This window comes from Amphiura filiformis, chromosome 3, assembly GCF_039555335.1.
Source record: "Amphiura filiformis chromosome 3, Afil_fr2py, whole genome shotgun sequence".
NCBI lineage: Eukaryota > Metazoa > Echinodermata > Ophiuroidea > Amphilepidida > Amphiuridae > Amphiura > Amphiura filiformis.
This window is the reverse complement of record NC_092630.1, coordinates 16,684,079-16,697,674: the sequence shown is the minus strand read 5'-3', so window position 1 is coordinate 16,697,674 and position 13,596 is coordinate 16,684,079. Positions and strand designations below refer to the sequence as shown.

Genomic DNA, 13,596 nt, shown 5'->3' with positions numbered 1-13,596 from the left:
GATTAGGAGGTCTATGTGTGATGTGCTACAAGCTTTGTTTAAGGGCCACATATCAAATGACTCTCTGTAATGTAATGTTGTCTATGTGATGAACAGAAGAGGACCAAGTATGGATCCATGTGGAATACCTGCATTAGTCCATTTCTTCCTGTGTGTGATCCCAATTGTCCCATTTAGGATTACTTTTATGAAACAGTCCAACAGGAAGTCCTGCAGCCAGTCTAACATCCTGCCCAAGAAAAACCACAATACTGACTGATTTCTTAAGTTTTATTCCAGTAGATCTCAAATGTTACAATTATGGCAGTGTTTTACTATACCCCTTTGAATTTTAAAGCAAATTTGTGACCTGTCTACATTTCTTGCGCTTTCGCATACAGTCCTGCTAAAATTAATTGTACTTCTAGCAATAAGCCAAGTAATAATATTATTGCAAAGATAGCCTTGGAAGTGACAGAAATAATTGTATTAACATGACAAGCAGAAAAAACTAGGAACAGCAATTAGCAGTTGTGTTGAGGAAGAAATCCCAAGAAAGCAATTAGTACCGGTTTGTCTTAAATGGTCTTAGTACCATTGAATCAGTTACTGAGAGCAGAGAGTAATTTGTATTGTGTCTTTTTACATTGTCATCCAATTATGATCTATTGTTTTCTTTTGTGTCGCAAGCATAAAGATGATGAGTCCATTTTGTACAATATCTTTGGCAATATTTGATAAATGAGCGATTTATATTAGAAATTAGTCAATTAATGCTATTATGGAGTGGACTATTATGATCAAATTAACCGGTAGACATGTCCTTTGACTTGAATCCAAATATAATTCTCAGTAATTTAAAGAAACCATGTATTGTAAGAAACAAAAGGTTATAAAGTTTTCATTCCATGGATTTTGTATAGAAAGTGTTGGTCCACACAAATTGTATGAGAGAAAATGTCCTATTTTATAAGCTTTTATAATACTAATAGCCAGAGTTCAAATAACTTTTTGTTACATGTAAGTCTTGATTAATTTAGTAGCCCTTTGTATCATTTTCTTACATAAAGTTGTCCCAGGTGGTTCTTAACTAAAGCAGACAAGAGAGAGAGAGAGGTATCGTGATACCATTTAAGAGAAACAAATCTCATGCAAACATCACCAAACAGAATAAAATTGTAATGTAATTTATCACATATCGAGATATCAAATCCTGTGACTGGATAGCAATATTGATACATATTCATTTCATCTTAAAAGGTCCTTGACCCAATCAACAGCCTTGTCCCCCCTATTTATTGTTGATGAGATTTCGGTATAATAGATCCTTCTTTGCTTATAACCATCCTGAAATTTGAAGTGCCACATCAATGTGTTTCCAAAGAAATCATGAAAACATCAATTTGTGGTAACCACATTAATAAAGTTTCCCATGCCCATTTGCATTGTGGATAGGTCCAGGAATTTCACTTTGATTTTGATGAAATCATTATTTCTTCTCAAAATAAACTGTAAAATGAAGTTTAATAAGGCATACACCCTGTGGATGTTTGCTGTTTGCAATGATCAGGACCGTAATGCAATTCACTTATATCAACGTATTGGCTTGTTAATTGTGCTAATTCTTCACATTTACGTTGAAAATGTTCTCAGTTTTTCACATGGATGCATAAAAGGAACGATATTTGACATCCAAAATAAGTTAGAAGAAAATTCATATCCTAAACCAAATCCAATAGGGTTACTCCCCTATAAAAAATAAAATGCTATTCCTATTTGAATCTTGTACCATTATATTAGCATAAAATAATATCACCTAAAAATCTTTTTACAAGTTTTTGAATAATTGAGCATAGTCCATGCACATGTGTAGCGAAATAACAACACACATACCGGTACATGTCACATCACACACACATCCCGTATAATGCAGCCAATTACCGAGTGGATCTTTAAAATCTTTTAAAACCATACTGTTGCAACTGATTCATTATCTTTTTTTCTGACACCAAGTTACTCTACAATACTGTAAATCTTACATACAAATGACCTTCACAGATCATCCTGTTAAAGATATCCCCTTCCAATAATATCAGTGACTTTCAGTTTTATAAAATAAATTAAATATTCTCATTGTTGGCCAGTGCTCAATAATATTTTACAATATCTTTTAATAAAATTATGCAAGCCAATTTTAGAACCAGTTCTTTGTTCAAGTGGATGGAATACAATTCCAATATACTAACTAGAAATTTACTTATCGTGCCATAAAATGATATTCTTGGAATGCAATTACTAATTGCAGTGTGCATGTGACACTGACATTTAACTTGACTGGACTGAACAATGGGCATGATTAGATATCTAAAAAGTTCAAATATTTTGTATGCATCGTTGTTCAGGTGTTACATGTAGTATTTCACAATTATTTCCCATTTTATTTTGATCAAATATTTCTGATCAAATATTTGTGATAAGTGTCATGCTGAAAAATATATTCAAAATGGTAATGCACATTGTGCAGTAATAGATGGCAAAATACCGTAGAATAAGAATAGCATTCCATCTACAAGCATATATGCCTCTAAACAAGGGTTTTTTCTTTGAAGAAAGAGATGAAAAGAAGACACCTCTGCAAAAAGATTATTTGGAGTATGTGCACCTATATTACTGATACTGGTGGCTGTAGAAACAATTATTATTGTAAGACCAATCTATTGTAGTGTTTTTGTGGGGGTGTCTGCCTTTCGTCTCTTCCATTAAAAAATCCTTTGTTTACATAATCATCAGAGTCATGTCTGATATGCTGTTTGTATATTATAACTAAAGATGTCGCCAACATTTTCAGTTTCATGGAGACCAGAAAAAATAATGGAATTGGGCATAAAACGTGGAAAATGGGGAACGGCACACCTAGGAGGAAATCAAGCTAATTAAATTTTTGACTGAAACACAGAAAAGTCAAGAATTTTATAAGAATCCAAGAATCCATTTTCACAAAGATTCTCCAGACTTGAATCTGAGAATCTAACTGGATACCCATTTATTAGGTTTACCCGGCATACATTATTTAGATGGGAGCAAATCCAAAGATTCAAAGAGATAAACCCAAATAGTACTGACTCAGAATTGCCCTATATGTGTAACCCTCTGGCAAATTCACCCAATTGGTTTGTCATGCATGGGAGACAAAAATAGTGTACCTTTGGTATTTATAATGATGATCTGCGTCTGTAAGCTTGAGCATTTTTGAAGGTTTGCGCATGTAGCCCCAGGTGGATGTCAGTTCATAAGAGCAATGTCGGGGATTATAGATCACAATTTTTCAATCGATGGGGAGAGATGAGGTCCCACCAGGTCCGACCGAGTCTCCTACACAGGTTACGCTCCCTGTGGAGGGGCGGAACCAAACTGGCTGATGTGGAGACAAAGCCAGTTTGCGTCGGTCTGATACTCTTCTATCCTCGTCTTTGACCATGCGCAGATCTGGCTGGTCAGGAAGATATTTAATATCCCGAATTTATAATATGCCTACCAGTTCCACCGTATAACCGATTTGCTAGAGAATATTTGTTACCATGTTTAATAAATTTGTATTAATCGTATAATAAAATCTACCAAAAAACGTTTCAAAACGTAAAAAGCGGCCAAAGTTTAAAAAATCTTTCCTGTGTGGCTTTTCACCCTTTTTTAAACTTGGTCCCATTTATGAAAGTTTTTAAAGACCCATACGAAGTCATCTATAGACTACTTGTTGGTTTTCTTAGTTGTCAATGTTTATTTTGTAGAGCAAATGAATTAATGTTCATGCGTAATTGAAGTTTTTTTCCGTATAGACGTTATAATGTATTTTGTAGCAAATACTCACTTTGTTAAATTCTTCATCGTCATGTGCGATTCTGCGCCTTATGTACAGATGTAGGGCCTGTATGTAGCAGGTTGACACCCAGTCAATTTGCTAAGTATATATAATACTCTACTACTCTTTATGATCACGCAATATAATAAAACATAAACCTTGAAATGTTTTTGATAATACATACGGTAGCCTACGTCATATTGCACCGCTTTCGAACAGTCTTAAACCTATAAGAGTACATTGTTGCATGTAAAAATTAGGACTCATTCTTCATGTTAATACTACTTTACTAAATGGGACCAAGTTTAAAAAAGGGTGAAAAGCCACACAGGAAAGATTTTTAAACTTTGGCGCTTTTACGCTTTTGAAACGTTTTTTGGTAGATATTAATTCTTTTTTTGTGTTAATAAAATATTGCGCGCTAAGTGGTTCTTTGTAGCCATGCGAGGTGAACTAGTTGGATATCCATATTTCATGCGGTTAATGGTGCTTTGTAGCCCTTGCGGGCAAACTAGTTGGATATCCATATTTCGGGGTGAGTGGTTTTTGAAGCTCCGAGGGCAAACTAGTTGGATATCCATATTTCGCGGTTAGCGGTTCTTTGTAACCCTCGGGCAAACTAGTTGGATATCCATATTTCATGGTTAGTGGTTTTAACGACCGTAACCACACCCCAATCAGCTGCATACCGCATCCAGCTATTCTAATTATCAAAATGCTAGTGTTTTCATGCTATAGGGAAACAGAATTATGATAAAAATTAATAGCTGAACCCAATAGTTCAGCCAAGGACTGGAAACGACATATTGATGACTTTATATAGAGTGTATTCAATAAACCCAAGGCGGAACGAGAGTTGCTAAGTAACCGCTATCCGAACCATAAACACACATGCATGATCAGACAACGAGTATTCAATTTCCTCATAGCATCCCACGTTGTTCACACGTCAGTCAAATTTGGCGGTGTTGGTTTGTTAGCCCTCCAAGTTATAACATCGTTCACTTTGTGTTGAACACTGTATGTGAGCCTCGCTGTAATAACATAAAGATCAGTCTGATCAGTGTGATATCACAGAGCAGACCCTTGAGAGGGCACTTGGCTCATTTGCATGGCAGTCGGACTCTCCATTGTAATTGATCATTTGTGTATGGAGTGCAATGGCGACCCGTCATTGTATTTGTTCATGTGTGTATGGAGAGCCACTCTTGGAGCCCATGGGACTTAGGCTAGGTCCTCAGGTAGAGTCAGGCGCTGTATGTACTAGAAACGCCCATTCTTGATTCTGCGTTCATTCAATGTTAGCATTAAATTTGTATTGCCCGGCGGCCCCGCGTAATGGAAAAACCTGAATTTGTTACATAAAAAGAAATGAAAATTAAAAAGGCAAGGTTCCACCTGAGTACATATTAAATGGGTGTAGAATTTTTTTTGAAATATATATATGAATTTAGACAAACATACGGGATATAATGAACCTTTGACATGACGCCATGATGACATGATTTTATTAGTCGTTTTATATATCACCTATACCGTGTATCATAATACCAGTATTTGTAATTTTATATTATATAGAACTAATATTTTGCATCATAAATGCGCAGTTCATATGCACAGACGATTACTAATCTTCACGACTTCAAAATAACATGTTACAAAGCAGGTAATAGGTGGTGGCCTTGTCCTATTGTACTTGTTCATTTGTGTATGGAGAGCTCACTGACCTGTTAATAGAGGTCAATGGAATAGCTTCTTTATGGGGCACCTCTCCATCGGTTTCAGGGCGCAGTTCATTGAACTCAGCGGGATTCTATTGCAAGTGCTTTTATATTATTACAAAATGGATCGTGGTTATTGCCTTGACAAACCTAATAAATAATTCATACCAGGGATGAATAAATCCAGGGTGCGGACATTTCATTGGTCGCAAAACCACCGGATTCGATACAAGTTTGCGTTGTAAATGAATGCGTGAATAAGAGTGTCATCCCCTTGGCGCGATATTTGATTTCTGAATATACTCAAGTTGCCGTTGAAAATGCCTAAAAATCATCAAGATATTGCAATACTGTCTAAAGTGATGTAAAATTGTGGCAAATGTGTATGATTTATCGCACATAATTTCTGCGTAGCGTGGAGAATCATTTACATAGGATTTTGGAGAAAAAATGTGATAATTTTAGGGAAATATAGAATGGCGGAAGAAACAAATAAAACATTTTCCTGGAATGTGTAGACCATACTCTTTCTGTTCCTATTGATTTCTATACTGAAATAATTCTTAAAATGAAGTTGTTGGATGATTTTAGTTGGCATTTCTAGAACGTAAACATGTAGGCAGATAGTATAGAGGGCACTCTATTCACGAGATTTCTTTTCCAACGCCAAAATAGCACGCAATTTTGGTGGTTTATGAGTGAAGAGTGTCCGCACTATCGATGGACTACATAACTGTTCAATAGGTTTTTGTAAATGAGCTAGTATTAGTGGGTAAGCTGTACATCTCTTTTGCATTGTTAAGACAACCACGCTAGGTTTTTCGATCAACGTATTATGCGTGTTTGGTCAAGCGAGGATAATTTGTAAAGCAGCAAGTAATGGTGAGGATGTTGCCCTTTTTAACTACTTCTGACTTTTGATTTAGCCCAAAATGAATCAATAAAATCGTGTATAAGATATTTGTGGGGATATTTGGGCGCTATTACAACAATTTAAATAAATGGGCACTTCTGGGTTGGATATTATAGACTCTATAGAATTTAAGTATGATATATTTTCGATGGTAAATATATTTTCACTTTCAAAGTTTGTAGTTTTCATAATTGCAATTTCTTAATATTATATAAAAGGTGAGAATAAGACTATAAATGTAAGAGTATGGGATAATTTTGATTGTTAATAAATGCGAAACGCCAGCGGTAGACATCAGCAATATCAGGGATTGCCGCGATTCTTGCAGTAGCTTTTATGAATAGAATACAATAGTGGATACAATAAGCGGATACAATAAGCGGAACAATAGAGCTCTCTTACGGGCAAATAAACCTCGTCGCGTTTTGCTAAATTTCACTTCTTCTTTTTCATGAACTAACCGTTATTTTTTTAAACTTGTGGCAAAACTTCGACCGAAGTTTTTAATGTGGCCAAATGTATATTTGTGTACATAGTGTGTGGATCCACTCTTCTACGGACTTGGCTACTAAGCATGTCGGGAAGGATATGGCGGTATGCTGACCTGGGTCAATATGTTCAGGGCAGATGAGGTCCCACCAATTGCCTACGACCTTGTGTGCGATCATGTGTGACAGGCAATTCCCGATAATAATAGAGGTTCCCTGGTAGCCCAAAGCAGGTTATTGCCACAAATTATGCATTGTTCACAGGATGCAAACAAGAATGTACCATAAATCAAAAGTTTATCAGGTGCTTTGGAAAATAAGCAAGAGGTGCACCATTTTGCTCTCTGTGAAAGATATGCAAACATGGCAAAGTCAGTACTTCTTTGGGTCAGTACTCGGACTGTAAAACTGGTAATTGTTTGTGGTTTCTTGATTTTGAACTGCTTTGCTTATAATTATTTAAATTAAAGTTTTCTTGCATGGACCTATGCATAAAAGAACACAATTTGTGAGTTTTTATTTTTGTGGTCGATGCTTTTTTACCACAAAAATAAAAACTCACAAAAACTCACAAATACTCACAAAAACTACATTTATCTGTTTGCATTTAAAAAAATGCAAACAGATAAATGTAGTGTGAAAATTGTCACTTTTATAGGTTAATTCTGTTGTCGAATTGATTCTTTCAGTATGTAGCAAAATGCTGACCTTGAAACAGGTTATTTCTAATGCAATTTCAGTAAAATGCTAAATCAGCTTTATCTGAAACTAAAGTGTTATTGCCTTAATTAGCACTCTCATATGGACTGAGAAAATGCATTGTGTCTTGCAGTAGATAATAATAGAACACACTTCATCATGCGTAATAAACTAACATGCACTGTACCATACATACTGTTCTGTCAGGGGTAGATAGCAACACACACTGTACCATGCATATTGTGCTATCAGGGGTAGATAGCAACACACACTGTACAATGCATATTGTTCTATCAGGGGTAGATAGCAACACACACTGTGCAATGCATATTGTGCTATCAGGGGTAGATAGCAACACACACTGCACCATGCATATTGTTCTATCAGGGGTAGATAGCAACACACACTGTGCAATGCATATTGTGCTATCAGGGATAGATAGCAACACACACTGCACCATGCATATTGTTCTATCAGGGGTAGATAGCAACACACACTGTGCAATGCATATTGTGCTATCAGGGGTAGATAGCAACACACACTGTACTATGCATATTGTTCTATCAGGGGTAGATAGCAACACACACTGTGCAATGCATATTGTGCTATCAGGGGTAGATATCAGCACACACTGTGCCATGCATATTGTGCTATCAGGGGTAGACAGCAACACACACTGTGCCATGCATATTGTGCTATCAGGGGTAGATAGCAACACACACTGTACTATGCATATTGTTCTATCAGGGGTAGATAGCAACACACACTGTGCCATGCATATTGTGCTATCAGGGGTAGATAGCAACACACACTGTGCCATGCATATTGTGCTATCAGGGGTAGATAGCAACACACACTGTACCATGCATATTGTTCTATCAGGGGTAGATAGCAACACACACTGTGCCATGCATATTGTGCTATCAGGGGTATATAGCAACACACTGTACCATGCATATTGTGCTATCAGGGGTAGATAGCAACACACTGTACCATGCATATAATGGGGTAGATAGCAATTCTTTGAATTATGACTTTATGTCGAACTTTGCTCTGTTTACCTACAAACACAACAAATTTGGCTGATTCCATTTAGGTGCAAGTTGTGACATGTGTAAACATTACAAATATGACAAAAAATCAGGTTTGAAAAAAATTAACCAAATTCATATTATAAGATCGTACATTATGACTTTAAGTGCTGGATCTTAATATTTCCACACTGTTTTGTTTAATTTGATATCGTTGTAGGGGGAATTATCCTCTGAATAATCCTGTTACGTTCATGCATTATACTTCTTTCTGGGGAGTAGTTGCTAAGTAGTCCTGGGCAATGCTCCATCTTGCCTTAAAAAACAACTCTATAATTTGTTGTGAAGTCCAACAACAATAAAAAAAACCTGTACATTGATTTGTTTTTTCAAGTTCAGAGTACTAAATATAACATTTGTTTTTTATTATATTTAATATTAATTGTAAATAGAGCACTTTTTTTGTTATATAGAGCATTTAGTTATTTTACAATGCATCTTCTCTTTCTTTCTTGACACAAACATGAGAAACCAGAACAACACTAAATTGATATCTAAAAATGCCTTGTTAAATGTAAATCAGACAGTTTCCTGCTCCATAGCTTTTATGCTGGATCTCAGAGCTTGTTCCTGTGTTACACTAAAACCTTTTTCTATTTTTGTGCACAATGAAAAGGGTGTATTGCACAAGTATATCATGCAGACTAAATATCACATTAGTGTACACATGAAATATAATGTCTTGCTATTTTATTTCAAATTCACTATCACTTGACGAGCCACAGACCCTGGTTCTTGACAAATGAACTGGATAATCAGGATAATGTCAAACTGTCTCTCAATTCAGTTGTTGAAAGGCATGATAACTTTCCTGCGATGCGAAAACAAAATAGAGACATGACTGACAGAAAACAAATGAAAATAAAGAAGTCAGTTTCATGTAGTCGTAATTATTGTAAACAACTTTAACCCCACCCCCACACAGGGTTTTATTCATTTTCATGACCATATTTGGAATCAGCAGGAAAAATGCATTATTAAAATGAGTACCAACAAGCCTAGTAATGGTTCAGCATTTTTTGAGATGCTCTTGATATTTTGAGAAAATATCTCAAAACTTAAAACTTATACTTTTTATATTTAAATCAATGGCCAGCACGCAAAGTACAAATGTTAAAAGAATTTACTGTATAATTCATTAAATGCATGTTAATTGGCTGTCTATAAAACATGATTATAATGAAGCATGTATTCAATTGTATAAATTTTGAAAGTAGCCGGTGATCATGGCATAACCAGGGTTACAGCTGCAACTCTATAAATGATGATTTGGAAAAAGGTTTCCAAAAATGTGCACTTGGCAAATAGGTCTGCTTTTTGGTTTTGTAGCAGCAACAAAGCAGTGGGATGTGCAAAGGAGGGGGGATGAACCCAGTGGGGGAATGGTTGGGACTACGAATTATGCCAGTTGAGCCGGCAAAGGCCAGTTGAGCCAGCAAAATCACTCCACTGAGTGTATTGAATTTGAGTAGCAAAGAAGTAAAGTCATCAAATGGGCATTTAAATGGAAATAAGCCAATTTCTATTAGGAATAAATATGGAAAAGCTTATATTATATATATTCTGTCGGTCGGGGTTGTTGAATTTGACATGCTCACTCCCCATAACTGGAGTGAAACTTTTCATGGGGTGTCTATGGATTGGTCCTGGATTTTCCAATTTTAAAATGTTTTGGACTTGATAGTGTTAAACTTTCTTCAAGTACCTTTGTACATTGTTGATGATATAATCAAAGAAACAACTCCAAACAAGAAATAATTTAGCTGTAAAGAGACATTTTGTTGACCTTGTCATTCACTACAAAGCTAATCTTTCACTCCAGGGAGTAACTTGGAACAGCCATATCTGGCCAATCAGGAGCCAGAATTCCAATCTGTGACATCACCTCGACTGACAGAATGTGAAGAACGGCCAAAGCTGTTTTATTACTTAACGTCTCATTGTAAATGTAAATGTGAAGGCCAAGGATTTTTAAATGCAAAGGATGTGAATAATGAGGTAATAAGTGAAAATCAATCAACTGACTTTTTCAGAATATTGTTAGATGAACGTATGGAATCCAATATTTGTACTCCCAAACTGTAAACCAAGGCAACGCTGATGTGTTTAGTTGAGCTGTTAACTTGTTGTATCTAAAAATCTAAACATTTGAATTTGAAATATGGTATTTGTCCCCTGTCCTGTATGGTATGGTTTTTAGAAGCTTTCTCATGCTTAACTCTACTTAAAAGTGTTACAATGTACAACCAATCATTTAGGCCTGGGATGCTTGGGTGTAACAAGATTGCTGGGTCAGGCAGCAAGTTGCCTGCGCAGGCAACATAGACTTTGGTAACTCTTCCAAATTTGGCAGACTAAGCCCTAATTTGTTCGTGCTGATTTTAAAATTGGGGGAATTTTTTATTTTGCACACATGAATACATGTGATTAAACAATTTTCACCAGGCAAAAAAAAATTTCTTATGGTTTTTTGACAATTTAATTTAAATATGCAAATTACCTTTATTTTAATTAAAATTGATGAAAAAATACCACTGATTGTACATCCATTAATGATATTATATGTTTGACCTAATTCTTTACTCTAAACCAGGAAATAACGGTCTATTAACAGATGCGTTATTTGAAATAGAGCATTGCATTGTGGGATACCATGTTGCCTACTAAGGCAACATGGTGACAGGCCTGCCAATGTTTCCTGGTCAGGCAGTCGGACTGGACTGTTTAAAAAAAAACCCAGACAAATTGCAAGAATTTGCTGCCTTTGGCATGTTTGGATCAGATGGATTACATGTTCTTGTTGTTGAAAACAATAGTCTTTCAGAGTAAATTCCAGCAAAAACACGTAATTTTACTCAATCATAATTAATGCATGGTGAAATCAAGGCCAAGTCTGAGTGGGTTGTTCATTTAACAGACACACTTTATTCATGTCTGAATTGTGTTAGTCCTGTATAATTAGTGAGCGATAGAATTGTGTTTGTGGGTGACAACTGAATTCAATTCTAAGAAGACAGAAATCTTGTTATGGTTTTTTTTCACCCGAATCATACTCCAGTGACCAGATCTTTTTCTTCCTCCTAATATACATGCATACCTCATTTTTTCATTAGTATTGTTGCATGGGCTGAATGTGCACAGTTTACCTATGCACGATCTTGGAACCTAGAATTGATTTCAGATATCAGAACCGGGATGGTCTCCTTTCTCTTTTCAAATAGCTCTGACACTTTACATGCGACAGTTGCATCCAGAACTTCATCAGGCAACTGATTGGTCAAAAAAGGGTCTTGAAAACAACTTCATTGTTGCCACTAACATCATCCAAACATTGACAAAACAATTTCATTGGAAAAAAACCCCAAGGTTTATAAAATTACATAACAGCAAAACCAATGACATAATATAAAAACATATTAAGTATAATTATTTTGATAGAAAATGCTTCAAGCACTTTTTTGATAAGTACTAGTAGTGTTCTGTGAAAGAAACTGGTTCAAAATGCTTTCTTGATTAAAAGATGAAAAGCATTTTATTTAGGTCATTCTAAATTTGATGGAAATCTATTTCTTTTTTTTTTTTTCTTCAAAATTTACAGTTTCAAAAATAACAGATGCCTTTATTTTTGATATATATGTCAGGTCAATGATTGATCAAGTTTCAAAAATAATCTGCCTAGTAACGACCTGACCCGAACAACTAAAAATGGAATCATCCATTTTCTCAGCAAGAGCAAATTCGTTTCACAAAGTGTAGCTTTATTTTGATATAATTATTTGTCGGGTCAATAATTGATCTTGAACAACTTTTATCGCAGGTATCTTGAAAATTGTTTCTTCTGTTTTGTCCTCTTGTTGATTACCACCAGATAGTCAGGTGAAGTTCTTTTTTGAGAGTGTCATTGAAACTTTGCTGGTCTATCTGATATACACCAATAGTATCTTCCTGCAGGATCCACAGAGTCTCCATATTAATGGTTTCTTCTCTTTTGTTGTCTCTTCGATTATCATCAGATGGTCAGGTGAAGTTCTTCCTTGAGAGTGTCAATGAAGCTTTTGCTGATCTATCTGATATTGACAGTACCTTCCTGCAGGATCCAAAGAGTAGTCATGTGAATGGTCTGTCTTAGATTACCACCAGATGACCAGTTGAAGTTCTTACTGGAGAGTGTAATTGAAGCCTTTGCTGATCTATCTGATGCCAATAGTACCTTCCTGCAGGATCCAAAGAGCTTCCAATGAAGAGTGTCATTGAAGCTTTTGCTGATCTATCTGATATTGACAGTACCTTCCTGCAGGATCCAAAGAGCAGTCATGTGAATGGTCTGTTTTATTATTTCATAGATTACCACCAGATGACCAGTTGAAGTCCTTCCTGGAGAGTGTAATTGAAGCTTTTGCTGATATATCTGATACCAATAGTACCTTCCCACATGATCTTAAGAACATAAATGGTATCCTGTGCTTTATTGTCTCATAGATTACCACCAGATGGCCAGTTGAAGTTCTTCCTGGAGAGTGTAATTGAAGCTCTTGCTGATATAGCTGATACTAATAATACCTTCCCACATGATCTAAAGAACATAAATGGTTTCTTGTGCTTTATTGTCTCTTAGATTACCGCCAGATGGCCAGGTAAAGTCCTTCCTTCAAAGTGTCAACGAAGCCTTCTGTGACCTATCTGATATTGACAGTACCTTCCCACAGGATCCAAAGAGCCTTGATGTAAGTAACAATGTATAGACCATAAAGTGTGTACTTAGAAAAGGTGCATTTTTGTCCCAAGTATTTAAATTATTCGACCGGACTTCCTGCAATAAGTTATAATTTTGTTAATTAAGGTCCAG

At 35.8% G+C, this 13,596-nt stretch overlaps 1 protein-coding gene across 1 annotated transcript in view; it reads left to right on the top strand.

The window, feature by feature from the left end:
• LOC140147094 (atrial natriuretic peptide receptor 1-like) overlaps positions 1–13,596 on the top strand; it is a 131,176-nt gene that overhangs the window by 2,411 nt on the left and 115,169 nt on the right. Inside the window, 1 exon segment of the mRNA XM_072168867.1 lies at positions 13,366–13,474. Within this exon segment, the coding sequence (XP_072024968.1) occupies positions 13,366–13,474 (109 nt within the window).